Below are 24,288 nucleotides of genomic sequence, written 5' to 3'. Positions count from 1 at the left end.
CACTAAGCATGTGAAACGGTGCTCAACATTACTGGTCATTAGGGAACTACAAATCAAAACCACAAGATGTCACTTCATATCCACTAGGACGGCTATAATACAAAAGACAGATGATAACAAGCGTTGGCAGCTTGCTATTACGTGGAAGAACTGAAACCCTCATACACTGCTGGTGGGAATGTCCACCAAAAACTTGTACGTGAAGGTTTATAGCAGCATTATTTATAATGGCCAAAAAGGGGAAACAATCCACATGTCCATCAACTGATAAATGGATAAGAATATGTGATATAGCCATATACAATGGAGTATTATTCAGCAATAAAAAAATAATGTATCAATATGTGCTACAACATAGATGAATCTTGAAAACATCATGCTGAATGAAAGAAGCCCCTCACAGATGACCACACATTATTACGATTCCATTTGTACGCAATGTTCAGAATAGGCACATCTGTAGGGATGTGCAGTAGATTAGCAGTTGCCTAGGGCTGGGAGGAGGGGAGAAGAAATGAGAAGTGAGTGCTAATGAGCATGGGGTTTCTTTTTTGGTTGATGAAAATGTTCTGAATGTTCTAAACTTATGGTGATGGCTGCACAACTCTGTGAATATACTAAAAACCAGTGAATTGACATTTTAAACGGGTAAATTATATGGTATATGAATTATACCTCAATAAAGATAGTAAAAAAAAAAAAAGGAATCTCAAAGGACAAAACTTCACTAAAATTTAATACCAAACTGGATATTATATTCTCTTCAGGCAACATTCACAGAAAAGACCAATACTTCCTGAAGAGGTGAATTCAGGCTACGGTATTCTGAATCTTAAGGTAAATACCACATTTTCAAACAAGAGAACAGAGGTTCCTCCATAACATAGTGTTTCCTTGCCCAAGCAACACCACAGGCTGGTAATCTACTCACTCTGCACAGGGAAGTCCAGGAACAGAACGGAGGGGAGTGAGGTGGAGAACACCGAGCCACAGATTTCAGGATGGGGTGGAAGGAGGGAGAAAAAGGTCTAGGGAGGTAACATCTGAGACACGGTAGGGAATCTTCTGGATGTCTGTTAGGAGTGTGGCCTGGTGACGGTTATTAATAGCTTTTGATGTACCGACATACTTTAAAAACTCATTGTCATAATTGGACTTCATGTACTATTAATCTAATTATGGTCCCACCTTCTTATTTTAATAAAGCTCAAGTGTTATTAAGAGGCTTACATATATGGGAGAACCAATCCCATTCCTAAAGACACTAACAGCCCTAGAGTGAGTACAACTAACATCACACAGTAATAAACACACAGTAAGAGACAGGCGTACCTCCCAGAGCATAGAGTAACTCCAACGCTTGCACCATCGACTGGGCTGGAGGGGGCTGTAAAAAATATTAAAATCCTCCTAAATTAATTTCTTCGGGTAACAGACAAAAAATGTGACTATTTCCTGCTCAAATCCACTCTCCCTCTAACAGTGTCCCTCCTCTCCTTCTCAGCATCCTCAGTACTACTTGGCCGTTAGACTCAGCTTGATTAAACACTCCCCTTTGAGGCCCTCCCCCAGGCTCCCCTCCTTCAGAAGTGACGGCCCTCCCTTGAACTGCCTCCCTGTTTTCCCTCAACTCTCACCAGAGATTTCCAATTTTTACTTCATAGTCTCAACCCCCGACTGCACTGGAAGCCCTGCGACACTGCCGTACTGACGGATGACTGGTCTTTGCATCACCCAGAGCCCTGCTCCAGGTCTTACTACAGGGGGTGACTCACATACGTTGAATTTGAATTTCTGAAAATAATATAGAATGCTAGCCAACCTGAAGTTAAGCAAAGCTGACACTGTGACCTTCAGTCTGATTCTCTGGATCTGTATATCTTTCTTTCCTTCCACAAATCTTTACTGAGCATCTACTAAGTGCCAAGCATCATTACCATTTTCTTCTAAATTATTTTGTTTATAATAAGCCAAGTAATAAAATTATAGTACTTTTTCACACTGCGTCGCTTTTTCTTACTAAACGCATTCTCATAACAAATCTATTTTAAGTATCACACTGTTTTAGCTCAGTTTTACAGATGAGGAAAGTGACTAACAGTAAGTACCAGACATTTAACAAGGCCAGGTAGGCAGTTTACCAAGGCAAAGCCAGAAACGGAACTCTGGTCTCATTTTTTCCACTCTACCCCATGTACTAACTGCCAAGCAACAAAGCTGTACTCCTAAAAGTTGTGATGACCACACGCACACACTCACAAGGGTAGGAACTAGACGTGATTCACCACACAGAGGGTATTCAACACATCACCGTTGACTCAATCATGTGATTGATTCAATAGCCCTTCCTCAGGGCCTACGACATCCTCCTTTACAAAGAGGGAAAACACGCAGCCAAGTGGAGGAGCTCACTCCCTCTGGGCATCTCTTACATGGAGATCACATGGGATAACAGGAAGAGCAAAGCATTGCATTAGCTTACGAATAGTTACAGAACAAAACTAACAAGGTCCTCTTTGACTCCTTTCAATCCTTGGCCCTGTTTCTAGACAATCATCAAGTTCTATGAATTCTGCTCTTTGAATTTATCATCAATCAGGAAAAAAATCCTTTAGCCCCTCCTACCCCCACCCCAAAAATCACATCCATAGTATTTTCACCTAAACACACGTTTACTAGTATTTCTCTATGGTCTCATCTGATTTGGGATCAAATGCAAACACTGTTCTAACATGGTCGGAAGGATTGTGTACGTATAATTTTAGTTTGTTTTTCTCACTGTATAGTTTTCTGTTTTTGCTGTTTCTTGTACCCATAGAAACTTCCCAGCGATTACCTGGGATAGCTGTACAACATTACAACAAGGTCATACTCTGTAAAATAAGCAATTTTCTTGCTATTGGGCAACTGAATTGTTTTCAGTTCTTCAAGTTGAGTTGTTTTCAGTTTTACCGCTGTAAATAACACTGCTAAATACACGAAATTACATGTAGCCTGTGACTTCAACTGTAAAAAACACCATTTCAGGGAAAAATAACCAGAAGAGAATGTATGAAGATGAATTTGTATGTATTTTCCTCGTTTTTCAGTTGTCTGAAAGTTTATGATTTTCACTATTTATATTTTTAATATAAAATGATGCTATAAACATTATGATAAATGTAAACTTTTCTCTTCTTTGAATTATTTTTTTCAGAAGAAATTTCCCTGAGAAGAAATACCAGGCATGTCTATGGCTCATAAAATAATGTCAGAAAGTCCTCCACGAGGACTGAAATGAATATAAAACTACTTTCCCAACTGTGTCAATTTGGATTTCATCATTTTTCATGTTTGATCGTCTAATTAGTGTAAAGTGGTACCTGACAGCTATTTCAATCTGTACTAATCTCTTCTAAAGAAGCCAGACATGCTCTGATGTTACTTTACTGTTTGTGCTGCTTCCTTTCCTTCAGTTTTCCCTTCAGTGGCTATTTGATTTATTCTAACTGATGTTAGAAAACTCTTCGTAGTTTTTGAGATGCTGATCTGTCATTTTTCCCATTATATGCTTTTTTTTCATCTTAGATGTGCGGCTTTTCATAAGCTTTTAATTTCTATATACTGCTCACCTTTTCTTTACAATTTCTTGTACCACGTACCCATAATCAAAGGGTATATTTCCTCCATACTTACGATAAATACACGATTGTTTTCTTTGGGAGAGAGATTGATATTTTTCTATTCCTTCATTCACCTAGTTCATCATGACATATATGACATTAGGGACTTTATTATCTAAGAATCTTAAGAATCTAGACTTGTCACACCATATACCAATACGGTTGGGACAGAACAGAGTTAAAATACCAAGTCTTCAAATCACAACAATTCAAGAAGAAAAGGTGAGAGAATATTTATTAATTGACCTAGATATGGAGAAGTGCTTCATAAGCACAAGAATAACAGAGGAAATCACAGAGGCAAAAATAGAAAGATTTTACTGTGGAAAGGTTTAGAATGTCTGCATATTAAAAAAACAAAAAACAAAAAAACAGTAAAATGCAAATAACTAGAAAAACTGCTTGCAAGAAATACTATAGACAAAGATTAATGTCTGTCTTTAACAGTTAAAGGACTCTTAAAAATCACTAATAAATACTAATTCTAACAGATAAATGACTTAATTCAGAAGAAATATAAAGTGGACAATAAATTTTTTTGAATTATCTTATGAGAAATCAAAGTAGTAAGGTTCGATAATATTTTTCCTCCCTTCCTTTCTCTCTTCCCACCACCAATCAAATTAGCAAGACCCTAAAAGAAAATAATGGCATGATGAGGGCACAATGTATCGGGCATTTGTGCACTGATGGAGTTTGGACCTATAAAGCAATTTGGCCATGTACTAAGGACTTACAAAACAACTATGGCCCTTTCACCCAACAGTTGCACTCCTGGACACCTGCCTTAGGAAATAATCAGAAACACAAGCAGACACAAGGACCTTCCCTGCAGCTCCACCGAAGCCCTCCTGGCTGCCCATTCCTGATCTCATTCACATAGTCTGTACACACACTTGCTGTCCTGGACCTCGCCCCTCTCCTGACCTGGTGAAACCCTACTTGGGTTTCAGGTCTTACCTCAGACATGACTGACTGGGCTGGGGCCCTTCCTTTGTCTCTCAGAGCACTGGGCACATGCACTGTAATTACCCACTTACGCATCTCTCTCCTCCAGCAGACAAGAACAGGAATTGTGTCTGCCTTGTCCGGATGTATTCCCCCCTACCTTGCACAGGGCCTGGTGCAAAGCAGGCACACAACACACGAGCTAAGTGAAAAAAACCGAAAGGTGACATGCTCTGTAACAATGTCCTGACGTTGCCCTGAGCACTCCAGGCTCCCACAGCCCCAGACAGAACGCAGGACTCACCGACATGAAGTGGAACCTGAGGACGTTGTCAATTCCTAGTGCTTTCAGCTGTAGGATGACAGGCGCCAAATTGCTACGCTGCATCTCAGGAACGGTGGATTGAGGCAGCTTGTCAAAGGCTTCCTCTGAGGATAGGAAATCAGAACTGTTTGGGATCAAATGTCACAATCAAATGCAATCATTACACCAACGGGACAGTTTTCCTTCTCCAACGAGAGGCTCTAGGATTCTAGGATTGGATGCATATGATGTTACGATACAAAGTTGTTTCTTATTTAGGAAAGACCATTCTACCTAAAAGATACTTTAGCAATTTCTATCTTATAGACAATATATCTTTATAAAAGTTTGCCCATTTACTTTAGAATGCTCTCTTTAATGTGCTTTTTGTCAGCAAAACATTAAATCAAAGCAACGAGTATTTGCTGAATCACTACTGGTACCCAGTTACCATCACCTCCGCTTGGGATAGAGTGAGTCAAGAAGGCAAGAACTATACAGATAAGCAACAAACAATTTCAAAATAAATCACCAAAACAGTAACCAGAATATAACAAATGACCAAATCTTATAAAAAGGAAAAATTGTCCAAACCTAACTTTTAAAATCACTGAGCCAGGCACACACGTCACACTCAGAATCCAGATAGATCAATGAATGTTAATACGTCCCATGGGGAACAAAAGGTGACCTCCAACAGGCAAAAGCACCACCAGGCACAGAGGTGCTGAGATGCGAGGGGCAGGAGAAGGGAATAGGGAGGGAAAGAGGCCTTTTTATAAAAGCCAAACAAAAAGGCGGGGGGGGGGGGGGGAGAGGGAGGAAGAAATTAAATCATTTTTGTGTATATTCAGAAAGCTTATGGATTATATAGAAAATGCTCCACCCACAAAATCCTCCCATATCAGTCAACACTTTACCTGTGCACACCCTCCTTAACACAAGCCTAACCCAACTTCCATTTAGATCATAAAGCTTTAGTTAACCAGACAAAAAGCAAACCAAAACAAATGTCATGAAGAAATAGCACTATCACTGAAGAACTTCAAAAAGGTCTTCTTTGAGAAAACAACCAATATTCTGTAGACTGATTGATACAAATTGCCAAATACATGGATCTAACTGGAAGGTTCTGGACAATAGGCAATATCAAGAAGTTCCAAACGGGATACTCCCTTTGAGTTTTAAGAGTGCTTTGGGTACAGCTTTTTGGTAGTCTAACCACATTTTCCAAACACACTGCTGACCAAGGAAAAGCAAAGTTATCAGATAAGAAGACAACCCTGCTACTGAGATGCTCACAGGAAGTAGGTGCTTCCTAAGAGTTCAAGGACACTCAATTAAACTCCACTGAGGACTCGAGTGTATGAGGCATTGGGCCAGGAGCTGCAGGAGCCGTAGGCCAATGCCTCTCAGAAGCTTCAGTGATAGAAAGGGCCTGGGACCAAGACCAGAAACAGTGACCTCCAAGGCCAGGTCCCAATAAGTGGTCCTCCCAAAGGGAAGTGGAGGCTCAGGGGAGGAGGAGGCGCAGCTGTTGGAAGAAGGCATCTGAGGCAGCTTCATGAGGGAGTTGCCATTTGAGAGAGGAGTTGAAGGATAAAGGGGATTTGTTGGGCAGAGCAAACAGCCCAAGGAAAGCTATCAAAGGAATAAGAAGTGGATGTGGGAAAACAGAAGGCATGTTCAGAAGAGTGTGGTTCAGCTCGGATGCTGTGTTAGGAAGGTGTAGGTGGATAGCGGGAGAAGATAAGCTGTGAAAAAGTTCTGGAAGCTTCTGAGAAACTGTTAAGGGTCTGAGCAGGCACCCTGTGCAGAACTTCACTCTGCAAGCTCACCCAGAGGTAGGTTAGCCAAGAAAGCCTAGAGGCTGAATGCTAATGCACCCACTTACTTTTGGGTGGGCCTTCCCCAACCCCACTCCTATTAAAACCGCTCGTGCTAAGGAAGCCAGCGACCTTTTAACTAAATCTACCTGCCTACCTTTAGTCTGCATTCTACTATTTGATTTCTTTGGAGCATAAGATGATGCTGGCCATTTCCTCTTTAAAAATAACTCGAGTTCCTCAAAAAGTTAAACATAGAGTTACCATATGACCCTGCAATTCCATTCCCAGGTGTACACCCAAAAGATTAAAAACACGTACTCAAACACATACATGTACACACATGTTCATAGCAGCAACTATGCACAATAGCCAAAAGGTGGAAACAACCATCAACTGATGAATGGATAAACAAATTGCAGCATATCCATACAATGGAATTTTATTTGGCCATAAAAAAGAATGAAGTAGTGATACGAGATAGATGAACCTGGAAAACACTTAGCATTCATCACACTAAATGAAAAAAGCCAGACACAAAAGGTCATATATTGTATGATACCATTTATACGAAATATCCACAATAGATAAAATCATACAGACAGAACAAAGACTGGTGGTTGTCAGGGGCTGGGGACAGGGAGGAACGGGGAGAAGCCGCTTAATGGGTAAGGGGTTTTCCTTTGGAGTGATGGAAACGTTTTTGAAACTAGACAGAGGTAGTGGTTGCACATTATGAATATCATAAAGGCCACTGAACTATTCAATTAAAAATGGCTAATTTTATGTTACATGAACTTCACCCCAATAAATTTTTTTAAGTATCTTGAACCTTTCCCCTCCCCTGAATTTCAGGATGCCTTTTAGCCCTGGTTCTCCTCTTTCCACTCCAATCATTCCTTCTTAGTCCCTTCAGTGGTAGAAGACCCTTGCCTCTCTGGTCTCAGACACTGCCTTTTCCCTCCCTCCCAGGAATACCCCTGACCTCTTCCTCCCCTCCAAGTACTTGTTCCTTCTATTCCCTCGGCCTGGGGTGCTGAAATCGGATCTCCACTGCTATCCCTTCACCTGGATAGCTACTGGGCTGCCAATGAGATCAGGCTCAAATCCTAGACTGTGAAGCCCTCCCAACAGGGTAACTTCCTGCTCTGTTTCCAAGGGTAACTCCGTTACGGTGACCCTATCATACTACATACAACAATCTGTTTGTGGGTCTGCCTCCATCACTAGGCTGTCAGCCATGGGGCCACAGACGATGTCTCCCTGGGCCCTACATCTCCAAACCCCAGCACAATGCCCGGCATACAGCAGGTGCTCTGTAAACATCTGCTAAAAGAAAGAATGATGTCAAGGACTAAACGAGGGCAATGGTAACCAGAAAGGAAAGAAGAGATAAATGATAAAACCCCTGGATCTGATAAGTAGCTGCAGATAGATATTGGACCAAGGAGAGAATTAAAAGTGATGTGAAAATTGAGTTTGGACAATTGAGAGAAATCTTGATCCCATCCCCCACAAGAGAAGTGCAGAGAAAGTGCAACTCTGGAGACGTCACTGTCTGTAGGTAAGGCTGTCTTCAAGCTGGAGAGAAAGGTCCTTAAGGGCTGGGACAGTCTTTATGGTCATTTTATTTTGCTCTTTCAGAGCCTAGCATAGCGCATGGCACAGAGCAGGAGCTGACCAACTATTTGCTTTCTATCAATGAGTCTCAGGATAGAGCTTGTCTTTTTAGCTCTGCAAAGATGCTCTGAACCAGAGGAGGAGATGCAAGCCAATGGTGAGGTCCCACAGAATTCAGGGATCCCAGAACAAGAAAACGGCCCATTAAGCTAAAGGAAAGATAAGAAAGCCAGGACCTGGGATGCCTGGCCAAAGCTACAGGGTCATATGGTCAGATAGGCCAAGGCCCAGACAGTAGGTTAGAACAGGCATGGCAAATACCTGGTGACTCACGGGCCAGCTCTGGCCAGTGGGGAGCAGCAGCAAAGAAGCGCTGTTTGAAGCGAGGAAGGCGGTGGAGGCCAGTGACAGAGGGCCTTGCGAGGGAGGTCTGGATTTTATGTGACATTCTGCCCATTAAGGGAAAATATCTGCAATATTCTCCAATGCACAGGCTGACTATGAGAAAGTCAAATACTCTTAAGGAAAGCCACACTCACCTGTATAAAGGCGGTAACATTTTCCGGAGCGGCTGCGGCCTCCACGCCCTGCACGCTGGTTGGCTGATGCCTGCGATACTGGCACCACCACCAAGCACTCAATAGCTGTCCTGGGATTGTAGGCCCGGAGTTTCACGAAGCCACAGTCGATCACATACACAATCCCGCTGATTGTAATGGAGGTTTCTGCCACATTGGTAGCCACTATCACCTAAGTTTCCCACAGAAAGCAGAGTAAAAATAAAAGTTATTTTACTTTTAAGTCTTTTCACTTTTAATAAACTATCCAAAATCCAACAAGATGTAAAGGTGTTTTGGGCACTGCAGAATCTGTAAGAGGCAGTCTGGATCCTGCAAAGAGCACAAGTTCTAGGGTCAGGGTGTCCCGGGGTTGAATTCTCCTGGAGCCTGTGACTTTGGCCAAGTTACTTAACCTCCTGACCACACTTCCTCGTCTATGTAATAATACTTACCCGCTCCCAGCGCTGTGGAGGGGATTAAGTACAAAATATACATAACGTGATAAGAGCCTGGTACTTGGTCCACGGTAAATATTCAACAAATGTTAGTTTTAGCCTTTTGCACAATTAAAGAAAACCAGCACCTTGTACATGTATATTCATTTATTCCCTCACATTCTAACTATTTTCTGAGGGCCTGTACATTGCCTGGTACTGTTCAAGGTGCTGGGGATGTAAGACGAACAAGAAAGACAAGGCCCCTGCTCTCCCGGAGTCTACACTCTAGTGTGAGCGTTTGAGCAGAGAAGCAGTGAACACAGACATGCAGATAATTTCAGAGGGACAAATACTATGAGGAAACTGCAGCAGAGTGACAATAAAATGTTACGTGGTCTTATATCACAATATTTCAATAATGGAGTGCGCTACTTTAGACTGGACAGCCAAGGAAAGCCTCTGTAAAGGTGATTTTGAGCTGAGACCTGAGTAACAAGCAGCAGCCAACCCCATAGAGATTCAGGCAGAAGAAACAATTCAGAGAGGAGAAACAGCTAGTGCGGCCAGAGTCCAGAATAGCTATGAGATTGGGGGAGGCAGGGACCAGATCCCGCACAGTGTCTGGGCCACCGTGAGGTGTCTGCATTTTATTCCAAGTGCACTGGGGGCGGCTCCAGGAGGGTTTGAAGCCGTGGGGGACACGTACAGATGGCACTCAGAACTTTTTTCAGGCACTTTTACATCTATCATTTCATAAAAACCTTCCAACCATTTTTATGTAGTAGACACAAGATTTACGCTCTAAAACTATATATCTAAAAGTTATTATTTATGTTTTACAGCTGAGCAAACTGGGCCTCGAGGTTGAGCAACTCATTCAGGGCACAGAGTCACTCTGGCACAGAATCCAGGCCTCCTGACTGCTTGGCCACAGGCTGCGTTTGGGCAGACTCGAGCTGCTCCATCCCAAAGGCCAGGAGGCTGAGCATCCTCTTCCAAGTGTTCTGAATCGGGAGCGGATCTTCAGACCACCCCTCACGTACCTATTCTCCGCCACCTGCTAATAAGTAGCTACTACAAGCTGACTTCAGGCTAGTTCTCTGCCTTCCTCATCAAATGGAAGGGAAAGCAGAGTAAAGCCCAGGGGACTACGAACAGGAAGCAGACTGGCTGCCTGCAGGCTCTGTCAAACCAACGCTCCCACCACACCTTCCCCACCCCAATTTCAAGGCTAAAAATTTTTAAGCCACACCTTGAATTAACTGACTTAAACTTGGCTCTATAGGCAAGCTGATGCTTAAAACAAATGGTTTAGAAACCATTGGTAGTAACTTAGCTATTGCTCCTGACTGATCACAATCCAAGACAGTCCTTTAAGCCAAGGCCGTAGAATGTCACAGGGAAATATTAGACAGGCAGAAAAGAGGCAGAGGTCACTTGCTCTGATAATTACTGTCAGAGTGACCCTTTTGTGGGGCAGATTTAGAAATTTTTGTAACACATTATTTATTGGGTGTTTTTAGATCTACTGCACAGAAACATGGACCTAAAATTCTTAAAGAAAACTTCCTGTTTAGCAAGAATCACTTGAATTAAAAAGAAAATCTTTCCAGTGCATAGCAAAGGGGCACCAACGTGATTATAGACGGCTGCCAATACCCCAGGTCCTCAGGTTCGTCTTACCTTTCTGACACTGCGCGACACCCTTTCAAACACTTTCATTTGCTCAAAGGAAGGCAGTCCTGCATACATGGGGAGAACTCGGAGGTGTCGCTTCATCCCAGTTCGACTTAGTGCTCGAGCCTGCTCGATCAGCATAGATGCGACAGTTTCTACCTCTTCCTAAAACATCGAAGAAGGAACCAAAGAAACCGGGATCAATTTGATCAATTTGATCCCGGTTTCTTTGGATCAATTTGAGGCATGTCATTTTATCATACTGAAAGAAAATGAGAGTTGGGATCAGGATTTTAATGGTGGTCAGATTCATGAATTTTAGCACAATCACATTCCACTCTGGGGTGGTATTTAATCACATGCGACCGAACAATGGTGCCTGTGGGGTGAAAATCTGCAACTGTCAGATTAATTACTGAAATCGATACTATCTGCAGTGAATAGAGAGTCGCAGAGAGACAAAAACAACTTACTCAGCTTTGACGTACTGCCGCAAACAAAGCATGTCATACACATGGACAGGCTGTGGCATACAAAATCACTTAAACTCTCCCCAGGAGAGGCTACTGAGCTGTGGAAAATGTTCGACATGGAAAAGCTGACAGCAAGAGGGAAGTTCTGAACAGTGAGCGCTACCACCTTGAGTGAACACTTGGGCTCGTTCAGCTGTTTCTCCAGTAATGTACCCACTTACCACCTCCAGGATGGGCTGTGAAGGTGCCACTAGGAAAGAGACATGCAGCGCCAACATGCACACAGCAAAATGTACCTAATGCAATATCCAGTTTTGGTATACACAACGGCCCACTGACTGAACTACTGAATTTACTTTGGAATTAGCTAATAAATTTAAAGTACATTTAACCCTGTGCAGACAGAACAGGCTGGAGCTAATGACTCTCTGCCAATCTAGTCAGTGGAAGAATGACTTCAAATCAAACAATTTTTTATGCAATTAAGCAACAACAAAATACAATAAAACATGAAATAAATGGCTAAGTAAATTAATAGGCCTCTGTTTCAATTGTGGTGCTGCCTTAACATGTTTGTTCATCACAGAGAAAAGGTCCAACGGAATTACCTGGCCAGTAAGAAATGCGAGTACGTCTCCATCTCCCTCCGTCTGGTGAATTTTCATCACAGTTTCTACAGTTGATTTGATATAATCTGGAACAGGGCTGAAAAGATGTATGAGATCAATCCGTCACTAGAACATGCTCATTAACTATAGCTCAATTACCCCAATTATCTGGCAGCGAAGCCTCATGAAAGTTAGTTTGGGCCTGCCTGGCAAGTAATCAGTATATGAATAAATAAAATAAATAGTCATCTTTTTTTAATGCAGCATTCAAAAATAATCCATAATTACATGTATACTATGATTTCTGGCTTAATGTGCAAAGAAATAAAAACAATAAACCCACACAAATAGATATGCTACTCTTTAGCATGCAAAGATGCCTGGTCAGAGAAAACTGGGGGCTGTGGTCGCAGCGCTGAATCCCACACTCTTTCCACTTTCCCTCCTGACCACTGGCAGCACATCTGAGTGGAGCAGATGGAGCTGATGGGTGCGCTGTCCAGCTAGAATGACTCAGAAGCCAGGCCCACAACTCTCTGTATTTATCAACCACTGGACCAGGCTCCTGGTCTTTCTTTGTCCAGTTAGGTGTAGGAATTAGAATGGCCCCTTCCTGTCCAAGGGGGCTCCTCCCAGAAATGTCAACCAGGCCTTCTGGCTAAGATGTAGAGGGCTGAGAACCCAAATGATTCAAATCCCCAATACTGCCCCTGCTGACCAGGGGTCTTATAAACCTCAGTTCTGAAAACTACTAAGCCCCCTCCCAGCAACTTGTTACAATTTTGCTCTTTCCCACTGAGCTGCTGACCAGAGACTCAAAACCTGAGCATCGGTGTCAAAGAGTGTAAACCGAATTCAGCAGCGATACTGGCAGGGTTCCAGAACATCCTATCAATGACAGGAGACACAGAACATGCTCCTCCTCATCAGCCTGGCATATCACCCTTGGAGCTGCAAGCAGATATGTTGCTTCTCATTTCACAATACAGGCCTAGTTTTCTAATCACCATCATTAAAAAGGCAAGGATCATCAAACCTTTGGAGATAAAAGATATCCACTGGAAATGTTCGCCCTTCCACTGTAAGAATCACACATGTATCCCTGGTGGGGTCACTGGTATCATTTTGATTAAAGAAATCCCGAAATTTCTAAAAAAAAAAAAAAAAAATCCATTCTTCATTCCTTTAGAAAATAGGTTTCACAGTAACTCATGGAAAGAAAGAAATAACATAAAACTGGCAGAGCAGGGGATGGGTAGTAGGGATTGGAGAGAGATATATATATACTACAGACCATGGGTTGCAGAATAATTATGAAAAATCATATTTTTATTACTATAATTTTGAGGAATCACATTTCAATGACAGACTCTTTCCTAAGGTTTGATCAAAAGAATAAAGGTTAGATTTCAAAACCATATTTACTGATGCATCAGAGTTAACACGTAGCTGTGGCATTATTTATCTTCTCCTATCCCCTGTATTTTAATTTAACTGAAAATTAGGTCAAAAGGTGTGATTCAAGTTAAATGCACATTAAGTTAGGTTGATATGTAGTTCTAATCTGGAAAGCATAGACTTGATCACACAAGGTTATCAATTTATAAAGGAAACTTCTACTTCTGTGTATAGCAGGTATGTTCCTGGCAACATAACTACAGATACATATTTACTATAACCTTCCCAGTGGATTTCAGGCCACTTGATGGCAGGAACGGTGGCTTCTCCGGCTTTATATGCCCTACAGGAGTTAGCACAACACTGTGTGGGGTAGGTCGTCAATTATATACTTCTTTGACACTCCCACTGTACCCTCTTGAAAGAAGTGACTCTCCACAGTTCCTCTGGAATAGTGGCCACATTTTCTCCACTGGCACTTGACCACCAGACCGGCGGTCTACAGAGAGGCCCCACACAAGAGCTCTGGCCAAGACTGGTGCAGGGAAACACCACCAAAGATCATCTCTTGGAGAATGTGACCCAAGATACACAGAGAAGCTGAGCCCGAGCAGACCAGAGTGACCAAACCAGCAGCGGAGTGAATGCTAGATGGGACGCTACTGTGCCAGCAGCCAAGGAGGCACTGACATCCTGGCTGGTGGAGCGTGTCATTATCCTATCCTCAACGACCTTCCCATTCGCCCACTACCTTCCAGCTCCCCGAGGCCTGGTTCGGCATTAATTTCTATTCTCCTAGGACACCCGGCTGCATGATCACAAGTCCTGTCTTCTTTACTTCCCTGTGTGTCTTTACTAAATACGCCCAGACCTGCTCGTGGAAACCAAGAGCCCAGGACTGCACTGAGGATCGGCATCGAATACAAAATGAATGGGCATGGAGGAGTACTTCAAAAAGAGTCAACTGGATTTAACCACAAAATACTGGGATGCCATAGACTAACCTCAAAGTTGTGTTTGACAAGAGTAAGCACAGATTTAAAAGTGCCTCACGGCAGCAAAGGAACTGTGCTGAACTACATGGCTACAGAGCTATGAAGAACCACCATTCTTCACTTTCTTTTGGGGTAAATTCCCTTCACGTGACTTCAGCCTTCCTGTGTCCTATGATGTGTATGGCACAGGCACGCTAAAAGTGATGCACCAACAAATGAGAAGAGACAGCCCCCAACACCCCAAAAGAGTGAATAATCCAGGGGGACAGGTGTGCAAAGAACCAGTCATCACACAAAGCAAGGCAGAATGACTAGATGACCAGAAAAGAGCTGCAAGTTACAATCGGAGAGAATGAAAGGTCAATAGAAAGGTCAATAATGACTGGCTTTAGGGAAGGCTTCATGGAGGCGGCAGTCTCCCCTGGCCAAGTCTTAACAGATGAGGCTTATTACTGGCTGGGAAGGAGAAGAGACACCCCTTCCTAGGATGACAGCAGAGTGCCCCAGACAGAGGAGAGAGGTCAAGGTCCAGGGCAGGCCAGCGTCATCTCTGAGTTAGCCCTCTCACCTACAAGATGGACAAACTGCTGTCCACTCTGCAAGGCTGTTGTGTAGTTCAAATAAAATGAATGTGGCTGCAACTGGCACAGATCTGGCCCAGAATGGGTACTTGATAAGTGATCGCAGTTATCACTCTGAAGCGGCCCAAACGTCATGCTGCACAGGCACTTTATCTAATGGCCAAGACAAGGGCAGTGGGGACGGGCATAATATTATCAGACATGTGTTCTGGATGCTGGACCCTGGTGGGCATGTTGGAGAAGGGCAGGGACAATAAGAGATTGGAGGCAAGCAGACTAATTAAGAAAGCTATTATAGTAGCTCAGAGGAGAGAGAACGAAAGCATGAAGTCGGAATGGTGTGGAAGCAAAGCATTCCTGAGGTGAGCTTGGTGGAACCCGGCAATCACGAGTGTGAGTGCACGCACGTGCACGCTCCGGAGGATGGAATTACTTCTTAATCAGGGATAAAAACTTCCGAAAGCAATGGAAGTCTTGAGCCTGAACGACTGCTAACGAGAAAGGGACTGCCATGGAGAAGCCGAGAGTCACAGGCTTGGAGGAGTCACAGGTCGATGAGTCAGGGGGTCTGTGACTGGCCAGCTGCTGGCAGCTCAGGCTGGAGCACAGGGGCACAGTCAAGAAGGCCACAAGCATGAAGAAGCCACTGAACCAGGGGCCATGAGGGAGGGCAGCCTGGAGGAGGAAGAGCAGCCAGCAAAGGAGCCTGAGGGGAAGCCGTCAGGGAGGCAGGAGAGAGGGGAGAGGGCAGGCCTGTAGAAGCTGCGGGTAGATGAGGAAGATTTTCAGAAGGACTTGGTGGGCACAGCTAAATGCCACCAAAAAGGCAAACAGAACGGGAAGGATGCCTACACCTTAGCTTAGTCCAGGAATATGTGGTGCTGAAAAGAAAAGATGGGGAGTTACTCTTTCAAGACATAAAATTCATCATCAAGTGTGAAGGCACAAGGCCTTTATCCTTAAGATCTTTATCTTTTATCTTTATCATACATACAGAAAATTATAGGCTAGAAAGCAAATAAATATAGGATCAACAGTAGATGCATCTTGAAACAGAAGGAAGGAACAGGAAGAGTGAAATGAGTTCAGCACACCTGGAAAAGGAGCGTTTGAGTCAGGTTTCAAAGAGATGGGACCACACTGACACAGACATACAGTAAGAAACACAAAATGACCTGAATGAAGAGGACAGTCTGTGAAATGGAACGTAACTGGCGTGGACATCTGCTGGGCTGTCCTCCCAGCTCACCACAGTTTTCCTTCCCTGGTCGCTGCTCCTACTTGGCACAGGAATGGGCTCCCAGCAGCCATGTCTACACAACTCACCCACCAGGCCTACAGAGGTAGCCCACGCAGATTGGTCCCAAGTGAGCACCTGACCCCAGCCAACCCCAAGTTCCTTCTCTAGGAATCTAGAAAGAGAAATTAGTCTCTCTCCAAGTAGCTGGATCTGTGGCCAAAACTGTAGAAATACAGCCTCATACTGAAAAAAGTAATAAAAAGAAGCTACCTGTGTAGGGAGAAATACAGTATGTAGAGAAACCAGACAAATAGGTAACTACAAACTCAATTAATTACATGCTAATTTCCACCCACAAGCTGAAAAGGAGTATCCTCTGATCACATGGAATCCAGGACATGAGATGGCCCGATAAAGAAGGTAGGCCACTCTGCCAAAGTGAAGCTCTTGCTAGAGGTAACTCCCCAAGGACTAGTCCAACAATTCCAGTGCCTACGGGGTACGGGGTAGGGGGGGAAACACTCATACCTCTGCATCCAGAGTGGCTGAAGCCACAATCAATCGAAGATCCCCTCGCTTTTTCTGAATCTAAAAAAGAAGGCATTAGGAAACAATGATAACAGTGTAATACTCACAGATGAAATAATCTGATACCTGAAATTTATCTCAAAATAATTCAGTGTGTACTTTGGGGGTTTGAGGGGAGCTTATAGAAAAAACAGGACTGACCACAAGTTGACAGTTATTAAAGTCATAGGTACAAAGGGGGTTCATTATATTATTCTTTCTAATCATGTGATAAAATTTTCCAAAATAAAAAGCTAAAAAGAATTTTTATAGAAAGTATAAAGGAGCTTTAAGACCTCAATTTGAATTTGCCAAAAGTAAAACCATTTTTCCTTAACAGTTGGGTCTCTGGATAGTCAAAATCTATGCATATACAGTTAAAGTAGGAAAAAGTACATTACAAGCAAACAAACAACAAATGACAACTCCGAGACAGAAACAAGGACAAAACATATTAACAGTTATTCAAAGAAACAGATAATCAACAGGCATAGGAGAAATCATCAAATAAACTACAGTAAAAATATATAATAACAAATGAGATTGTTTTTTCATCCATCACATTGGCAAGGATCTATTTTTTTAAGGCTAATATTCAGTGTTGGCAAAGATTCAGTGAAATATGCTCTCTTATTATACTGTTCCCAAGAAGGTAACAACTGGGTGAGATAATCCCTGTTAAGTATCAAAAGTCAACTCTTTGGCCAAGGAATAAAATAATAATGAAAATAACAATAATGGCAGCAGCTAACATATATTAAGTTAGGTGCTACTCCAGGCTCTCTGCGTAGTTGTGTAATATACGCATTGCACAAAAATAACTGGCTAAGAGACTACGGGCATCTGAAATCCAGCCCACCCTCCCCTCACCTAGCTGTGGACACCCTTCTAGTGGGAGCATCTTTTTCTAATTTGCACAAAGGTGGCACTTCATGGTCTCTGTGACCCTGTGCAGGTGCCCTCCTAAGAATTATACATTCTCTTATTTAAACCTCACAACAATCATGCTACAGAGCAGCCCCGTCTCTCTTAATGAGGGAGAGCTTCTGTCCAACACCACAGCCACCAGCACATGTGGCTGCAGAGCCTTGAAACACAGCCAATGTGACTGAGGAGTTGAATTTTTTACTTTATTCTAACTAGTCACAGGTGGCCAGTGGCTACCACACAGGAAAGTGCACCAGCACAGATATAGAGACTTCTATTATCCCCATTTTAGAGACAAGCGCACTCAGTGGAGTCACACTGAACCCAGGCGGTCTGAGCCGGAGTCCACGCTTTTAATCACCCAGCTCTGCCACCTCTTTTTAGACTTCTGTGACTGGGAATTTGTGCAAAAAAGACCAATCAGAAAATCCGAGAAGGGAGGAGAGGAGGGAGGTAAGGTTGAAACAAGACTGGCCGTGAGTTGTAATCGTTGAAGCCAGATGTTGGGCACAGGACGGTCATTAAGCCACTCTCTTTTACTCTGGGGTATGTGTGAAAACTTCTATAATAAACAGTTAAAAAAAGAAAAGAAAGAAATGCAACAGATCTAATTATAAGGGTGCTCATTGCAATATTATTTAAAATACCTCAAATTTGGAAGCCATAGAATGGCTAACAGTAAGCGAAGAGTCAAAAACGTTATAGTAGACACATGTGATTATACAGCCATTAAAAATAATGTCTTCACAAGGCCAGCCTGGTGGCATAGCGGTTAAGTTTGTGCACTCCGCTTTGGTGGCCTTTGGTTCGCCGGTGCAGATCCCAGGCGTGGACCTACACACCGCTTATCAAGCTACGCTGTGGCAGACATCCCACTTATAAAACAGAGGAAGATGGGCACAGATGTTAGCTCAGGGCCAATCTTGCTCAAAAAAGAAATAAATATTGTCTTCAAAAAATATTTAATGACACAGGAAAATAATCCTGATGTGATGTTTTAAGAGAAATGAGCAAGATACAAATTAGCACATACAATCCAATCCCTAATATGCCCGAAGAGATGCGTGTACACACACAGTGACACAGAGGAAAAAGAAGAGAAGAAAACATACCAACATTCTACCACTGATTTTCTCTGAATTGGTAGGATTATGGATGATTTTAATTTTTTTCCTTCATATTTTGTTGGATTTTCTAATTTGGTACAATTACTTTCCTAATCAAGCCACAAACTAAAAAAAACAAAAAGGCTGGCAGTGAAGTCATACCTTTTTCAGCAAGCCAATGGCAATGTCTGTGTACAAGGTCCTCTCGTGGGCTTCATCCAGCATGATGGCGCTGAGAATCAGAGGGAAGATCTTGTGAGCATCAGACAAACCTGCCCGCAACATCCCATCCAAATCGTCAAAGGGACTGCTGGGTGTTTAGGCCCCATGCCAACACTTGGTGCCAAAAGTAAAGCTGAGTAACTCCTTTTTGACGGGAGGTATCTCTTAAGCTAATAAAAATGGTGACATCAACATATCTTGGTGAAGAAAATGGTGAATTTATTGCTATCTTTAAAGAGTTTTACCACCCACTTTGGATTCCAATAGGACCTAATAACTGATTTTAATTTACAATATAACATATAACCCCACACAGCAACAAAATTCAGAATGAGGCCCAACCACCCAAAGATTGTTAAGCTGCAGAAAACAGCACAAAGAGGCATGTGATCAGAGCTGTGTCACATGTGTACCAGGGAGCCAAATGTGACATTCTTTTCCAGAATATCAGAGCCAGGGTGGGACAACTTTAACGCCACAAGTGATGGACAAAGACACCCAAGGGGGAGAAAGGGTAAATAATTATTTGGACTCTGCATATTATGTTCAACAAAACATTGCCCAGTTCTGTGCTGTGACTCTGCAGTCACCATCAATCCTGGGATATAAGAGAGGCAAGATAAAAATGACAAGTCAACAGACTGTTAAAATAATGACAGGGATATTAATGTGCCCATTTTTGACTGTGTAAATTATAAGAAAAACATCAAGGCTGAAAGAGCCAGGGGACAGAGGAAAGCTTTGGGGCAGCTGAATGCAGTCACAAGTCCCAGCTATTAACACAACTGCTTCTCATCTACCCATGCATTTTTCAAACTTTAGGAAAGTTATCATAAGAAAAACATATTTACCTATATTTTGTTAACAATGGGTCAACCATCATTTCCCTGACCAACATTCCATCAGTGAGAAACTAAAAAACAAAAACACAAAGTTTTAGAAATAATTCATTTACACTGTATATGAATGTTTTTTTAAACTTCAAATGCAGCCAATCACATAACCTCTTTGCCAGTGTGTGTATAAGACAACTCCCACAAAGGACCATAAGGAAATGCCCCAACATTTTAGTCATCAAGCAGTGGAACTGTTCACAGACAAGACTCAAACATGGGATCCGCAGCTGGGGCCTGCCAGTCTTTCAGCAGAATTTCACCTGCATTTTCACCTGTCTGAGCATCGGCCAAGCCCCATGTCCTCCAGGCCTGCACCCCTGGCACTGCTGATGAACAGACAAACCTCTGTCTGCCCAAGGGAATGCCCTGAGTCTCAGGTAATTGTTCCTAAAACATCCCAAAGATGGCAGACGTGTAGCTCCTGAAGTTATTAACCTCAGCTTCAACTGATATTATTTTAGGGGGGCTGGATGGGGTGTGGTTAAGAATAAAGGATATGGTGTCACAGTGCTGGGAGTTCAGATCCTGGTCTACCTCTTACTAGCTGTGTGAACCTTAGGCAAGTTACTTACACTTTCTGAGCCTGATTCCTCATTTGTAAAATGCAGATAGCAACAGTATCTACCTCAGAAGGTCACTGTGAGAACTGACACAGTGCATGTAAAGTGTCTAGCACAGGAACCAGCACACAGACAGTGTTCAAGAATGTCAGCTGTCATCATTTAGGATTAAGGAATGTTTACAAAATGCCTTAGAAATATGCAGTAACAACTACATATTACTACTGTCACCCAAAAACAATTCAGTACTTTAACAAAGCTAAACATCTCCCTCACATGCCGGAGAGCTTAGTATTTTTATTTTTTCTTTTGTTTTTAAGAGCAGGATGCGTTTCCATCATATTTTTCTTGGACCTGGTACCAGCTGCCACATAGATACACAGGAGTGAAAATGAGAACCTGCCACAACGACTGACCACCAGTTAAGAACTGAGCACCTTAAAATTATGACCAAATGGAATACAAAAGATTTCATGAAAGACACAAAAACAATCATTTGGTCATGTAATCCACTGTAAGGTGTCTAAAAATTAGCTACTTTAAATAAATTTGATGGCACAGAATATCTCCTTTACCCAGCAAAATGAATCTCAAGGGTAACAAAATACAGAAATTTGGAAAACAAGGACCATATTTTTATAAATCACTGCATTGTTCATTCAGCTCATCCGATTCTTTTCAGTTTTTCTCTGTTGCAAATTGAGAGGTAACTGGGATTCTAATAGCCAATTTTCATTTCACCAGAGCACTTTCATTCATTGTTTTAGACTCTGATTCCAACACAGCGGTACCCAGTAGACACTGTTGAGATGACTGGACACCAATTATTACTGATACTAATTATTTTAACAGTAGCCAGGGGGTCAAAGAACACACGTGGAAAATCTATTATCACGTAAAAATGGGAAAGTCCTGACTACTGAAAGCAATATTTGTGAATTTTACACTTTATCAATTTATACTACCTTGTCCCTGTTTTTAAGTCTTTCATAGGCAAGTGTGTATATTTAGACAGCTATGTGGACTGGTGGGAAAATAAGAAAACACTCATAAGAAAGCGCATCTTTGAGTCCTGCTTCCATCACTGACGGGCACACAATGTCAGCCACGTCATCCAGCCTCCCAGGCCCTCAACCTCTTCAGCTGCAGACCCACGCCTCACCCTTACTTCCAAGGGCCTTTCTGGGCTAAGAATGAAGGACTCTGAAGAGGCTCTGCGCCTCCCAGCAGACCAAATTCCCCAGGGCCAGGATGGTTTCATACACTCTCTGCCATGGATCAGTGTCCTGGTCAGCAGCGATGGCTGAATGTTTTTAATTCCCCCAAAATAATCTCCTTCCTTATTTACATTAGGAAAAGCAACTTGAGCACTTCACCTTAATTCTCGTGGCCAGCGGGTCAGTGCAGTCATCAAAGCGGATGCAGTAGCCCACCTCATGGCCCAGCACCGCACCCCTCTCCTCAGCCACTCTCCCTGCAACCTTTGGGAAGAAAGATCATGCTGAAAATAGAGACATAGAAATTACTGCACAGAGCACATACTATGGGAAATCTAAAGGTCACTTATTTTTTAAAAAGTATGCGAAAACAACAGACAATGAGAAGAAAAGTGTCAGCTTATTAGAGAACAAGTGTAATAACCTTTGTGATTTATTAACTTTACGGATCTCACCTCATTCTACAATCCACTGGAGGCAACTTATAAGAACATACACAACAAAAATGGAATCACATAAAGATGTTACAGATCAGGATCAAAGAAACGACAGATAAATTTCAAAAGATCAAAGCTAATGAGAAAATTTTAAAAAATAGATAATCCAAAGTTATTTAAGTTAAGCCACAAATTCAGCTCTAAATTTCCTGGCGGCCAAAGCAAAAAGGGAAGCAGAAGAAATTACAAGATTCACTCTGTTCCTAAAGCCTTCTTTAGCACACCAACTGGGGACAAATTTTCATGTCTTCATACCATGAAATAAAGCACCTTCCACTGGACCATGAAGGCAGAAGAGGAATGATCAAATTCAATACTAGGCCAAGTTCATCTTCTCTCTGGAGGAAAACAAATAATGTTCCCAGAGCCAGATAACCTAAAACAATTTGCAATAGTGTCCCAACCACCAGAACCATTAAAAGGGGAAATAAAGACAAGAATGCAGGTTAAATAAAAAAGGGCAGACGAGGGGCTGGCCCCGTGGTCGAGTGGTTAAGTTCGCACGCTCCGCTGCTGCAGGCGGCCCAGTGTTTCGTTGGTTCGAATCCTGGGCGCGGACATGGCACTGCTCATCAAACCACGCTGAGGCAGCGTCCCGCATGCCACAACTAGAAGGACCCACAATGAAGAATATACAACTATGTACTGGGGAGCTTTGGGGAAAAAAAGGAAAAAAATAAAATCTTTAAAAAAAAAAAAGGGCAGACGAGCAGATTAGCAAAGGATCCAAGTTGACATAATACAACAAAAGTAGGAAACAAAATACTAGCATATTATGAAGACCATAAACTAGATATATTTTTCACCTACCAACATACGACAAACAAAAGGTGAGCGTAGGAAAGAGAAAAAACAATCCAACAGCAAGATCTCCTACCGCCCCAAGAAGGCTATTCAAAGGTTATTAACTTAACGGAAAATATTTGAAATAATGAATAAATATAAAAGTGAAAAAGCAATAATGGTTATAATTTAGTTTAACTCAAAAGAAACTGAAGAGTTTCACGCTCATTATATAAACTCCCTAAGTGAAAAGAACCAAAAGGAAGCAATATTATCGAGGTTTCCTGGGACCTGGCACACCGACTCCCATGTGAGGCATGCTAAGTTTAGTCTCCCTCTGTCACAGGTGAGGGGAGCTCCCCACACAGACCCAGAGTCCTGTGTCTGGAACGTGGGCTGGCACAGCAGGTGTCCAAGGGCAGAGCCATTGGGCCGCAGCGGCCCCAGGCTCAGGAACCCAGAGGCTCCCTGTACTCAGCCTCTGAGCCAAGCACCTCGGGCATTATCTGGCCATCAGCGTTTGAGAAACTGAGGAGCAGGTGAGGATCAGAAGTGGCTCTGCTTAATGACTTAAAATTACAGATCTGGTAAGCCAAAACAGAATCAATCATCGGGCAGCTGGTCTATACCACACAGTCTTTCGAAACATCTTATGAAACCAGAAATTCATCCCACACCACTCTACCTCTGGAGGCTCTATTTCCCAATAACCAGTCTTTCACCAGGACAGTTTTGTTATTGTTATTGTTTCAATTTCAACCCTAAGATCATTACAACATAAATATCAGAAAATTGTAGAAATAGAGAACGTATGCATAGAGATACTAGGAGCTAACAGAGAAAATAGTCCTATAAGAATGAGCATAAATAAACTAACCCTCTCCCAAAAAATATAACCATTTTATGGGTCTATAAGGTAAAAGCCAAACATATTTATTCTTACTTCACTATCTGTATAGATTTTCTATAAAAAAGTATGCATTTTATTTTCAAACTCTTTTTTTTTAACTTTATCACATATACCACTGGACATTAGAAAGGTCAGATTCTACTGGCTTTTTAATAGATTTATACCTCCATTGTTTAAATTCTACTACCAATAACTCATCAATTGGACCGGATAAATATTATCTTTTTGACAGAAGCAAAGAAATATACGGAAAGGGAGGTAAAAAGAAAAAGAA

At 42.4% G+C, this 24,288-nt stretch overlaps 1 protein-coding gene across 9 annotated transcripts in view; it reads right to left on the bottom strand.

Moving 5' to 3' along the window:
* Positions 1 to 24,288, bottom strand: part of DHX35 (DEAH-box helicase 35) — a 67,694-nt gene that overhangs the window by 23,138 nt on the left and 20,268 nt on the right. For 7 of the 9 annotated variants that reach the window (XR_011531093.1, XR_011531092.1, XR_011531094.1 and 4 more), the window contains exons 5-14: positions 21,984 to 22,088; positions 20,003 to 20,064; positions 19,092 to 19,161; positions 16,858 to 16,917; positions 13,152 to 13,264; positions 12,116 to 12,212; positions 11,041 to 11,199; positions 8,900 to 9,110; positions 4,915 to 5,039; positions 1,333 to 1,387 (exon numbers count right to left, since the gene is read on the bottom strand). Coding sequence is in view for 6 of the 9 variants with exons in the window: in XM_008517402.2 (XP_008515624.2) it covers positions 1,333 to 1,387; positions 4,915 to 5,039; positions 8,900 to 9,110; positions 11,041 to 11,199; positions 12,116 to 12,212; positions 13,152 to 13,264; positions 16,858 to 16,917; positions 19,092 to 19,161; positions 20,003 to 20,064; positions 21,984 to 22,088 (1,057 nt within the window). In the remaining 3 variants the exon portion in view is untranslated. Of the gene's footprint in view, positions 1 to 1,332; positions 1,388 to 4,914; positions 5,040 to 8,899; positions 9,111 to 11,040; positions 11,200 to 12,115; positions 12,213 to 13,151; positions 13,265 to 16,857; positions 16,918 to 19,091; positions 19,162 to 20,002; positions 20,065 to 21,983; positions 22,089 to 22,576; positions 22,666 to 24,288 lie in introns of those variants that run through there. The other 2 variants (XM_070589218.1, XM_070589219.1) reach the window with 2 other exon arrangements.

The sequence above is a fragment of the Equus przewalskii genome, chromosome 21 (genome assembly GCF_037783145.1).
Source record: "Equus przewalskii isolate Varuska chromosome 21, EquPr2, whole genome shotgun sequence".
In the NCBI taxonomy this organism is placed as follows: Eukaryota; Metazoa; Chordata; class Mammalia; order Perissodactyla; family Equidae; genus Equus; species Equus przewalskii.
This window is presented reverse-complemented; position numbering and strand designations above follow the sequence as displayed.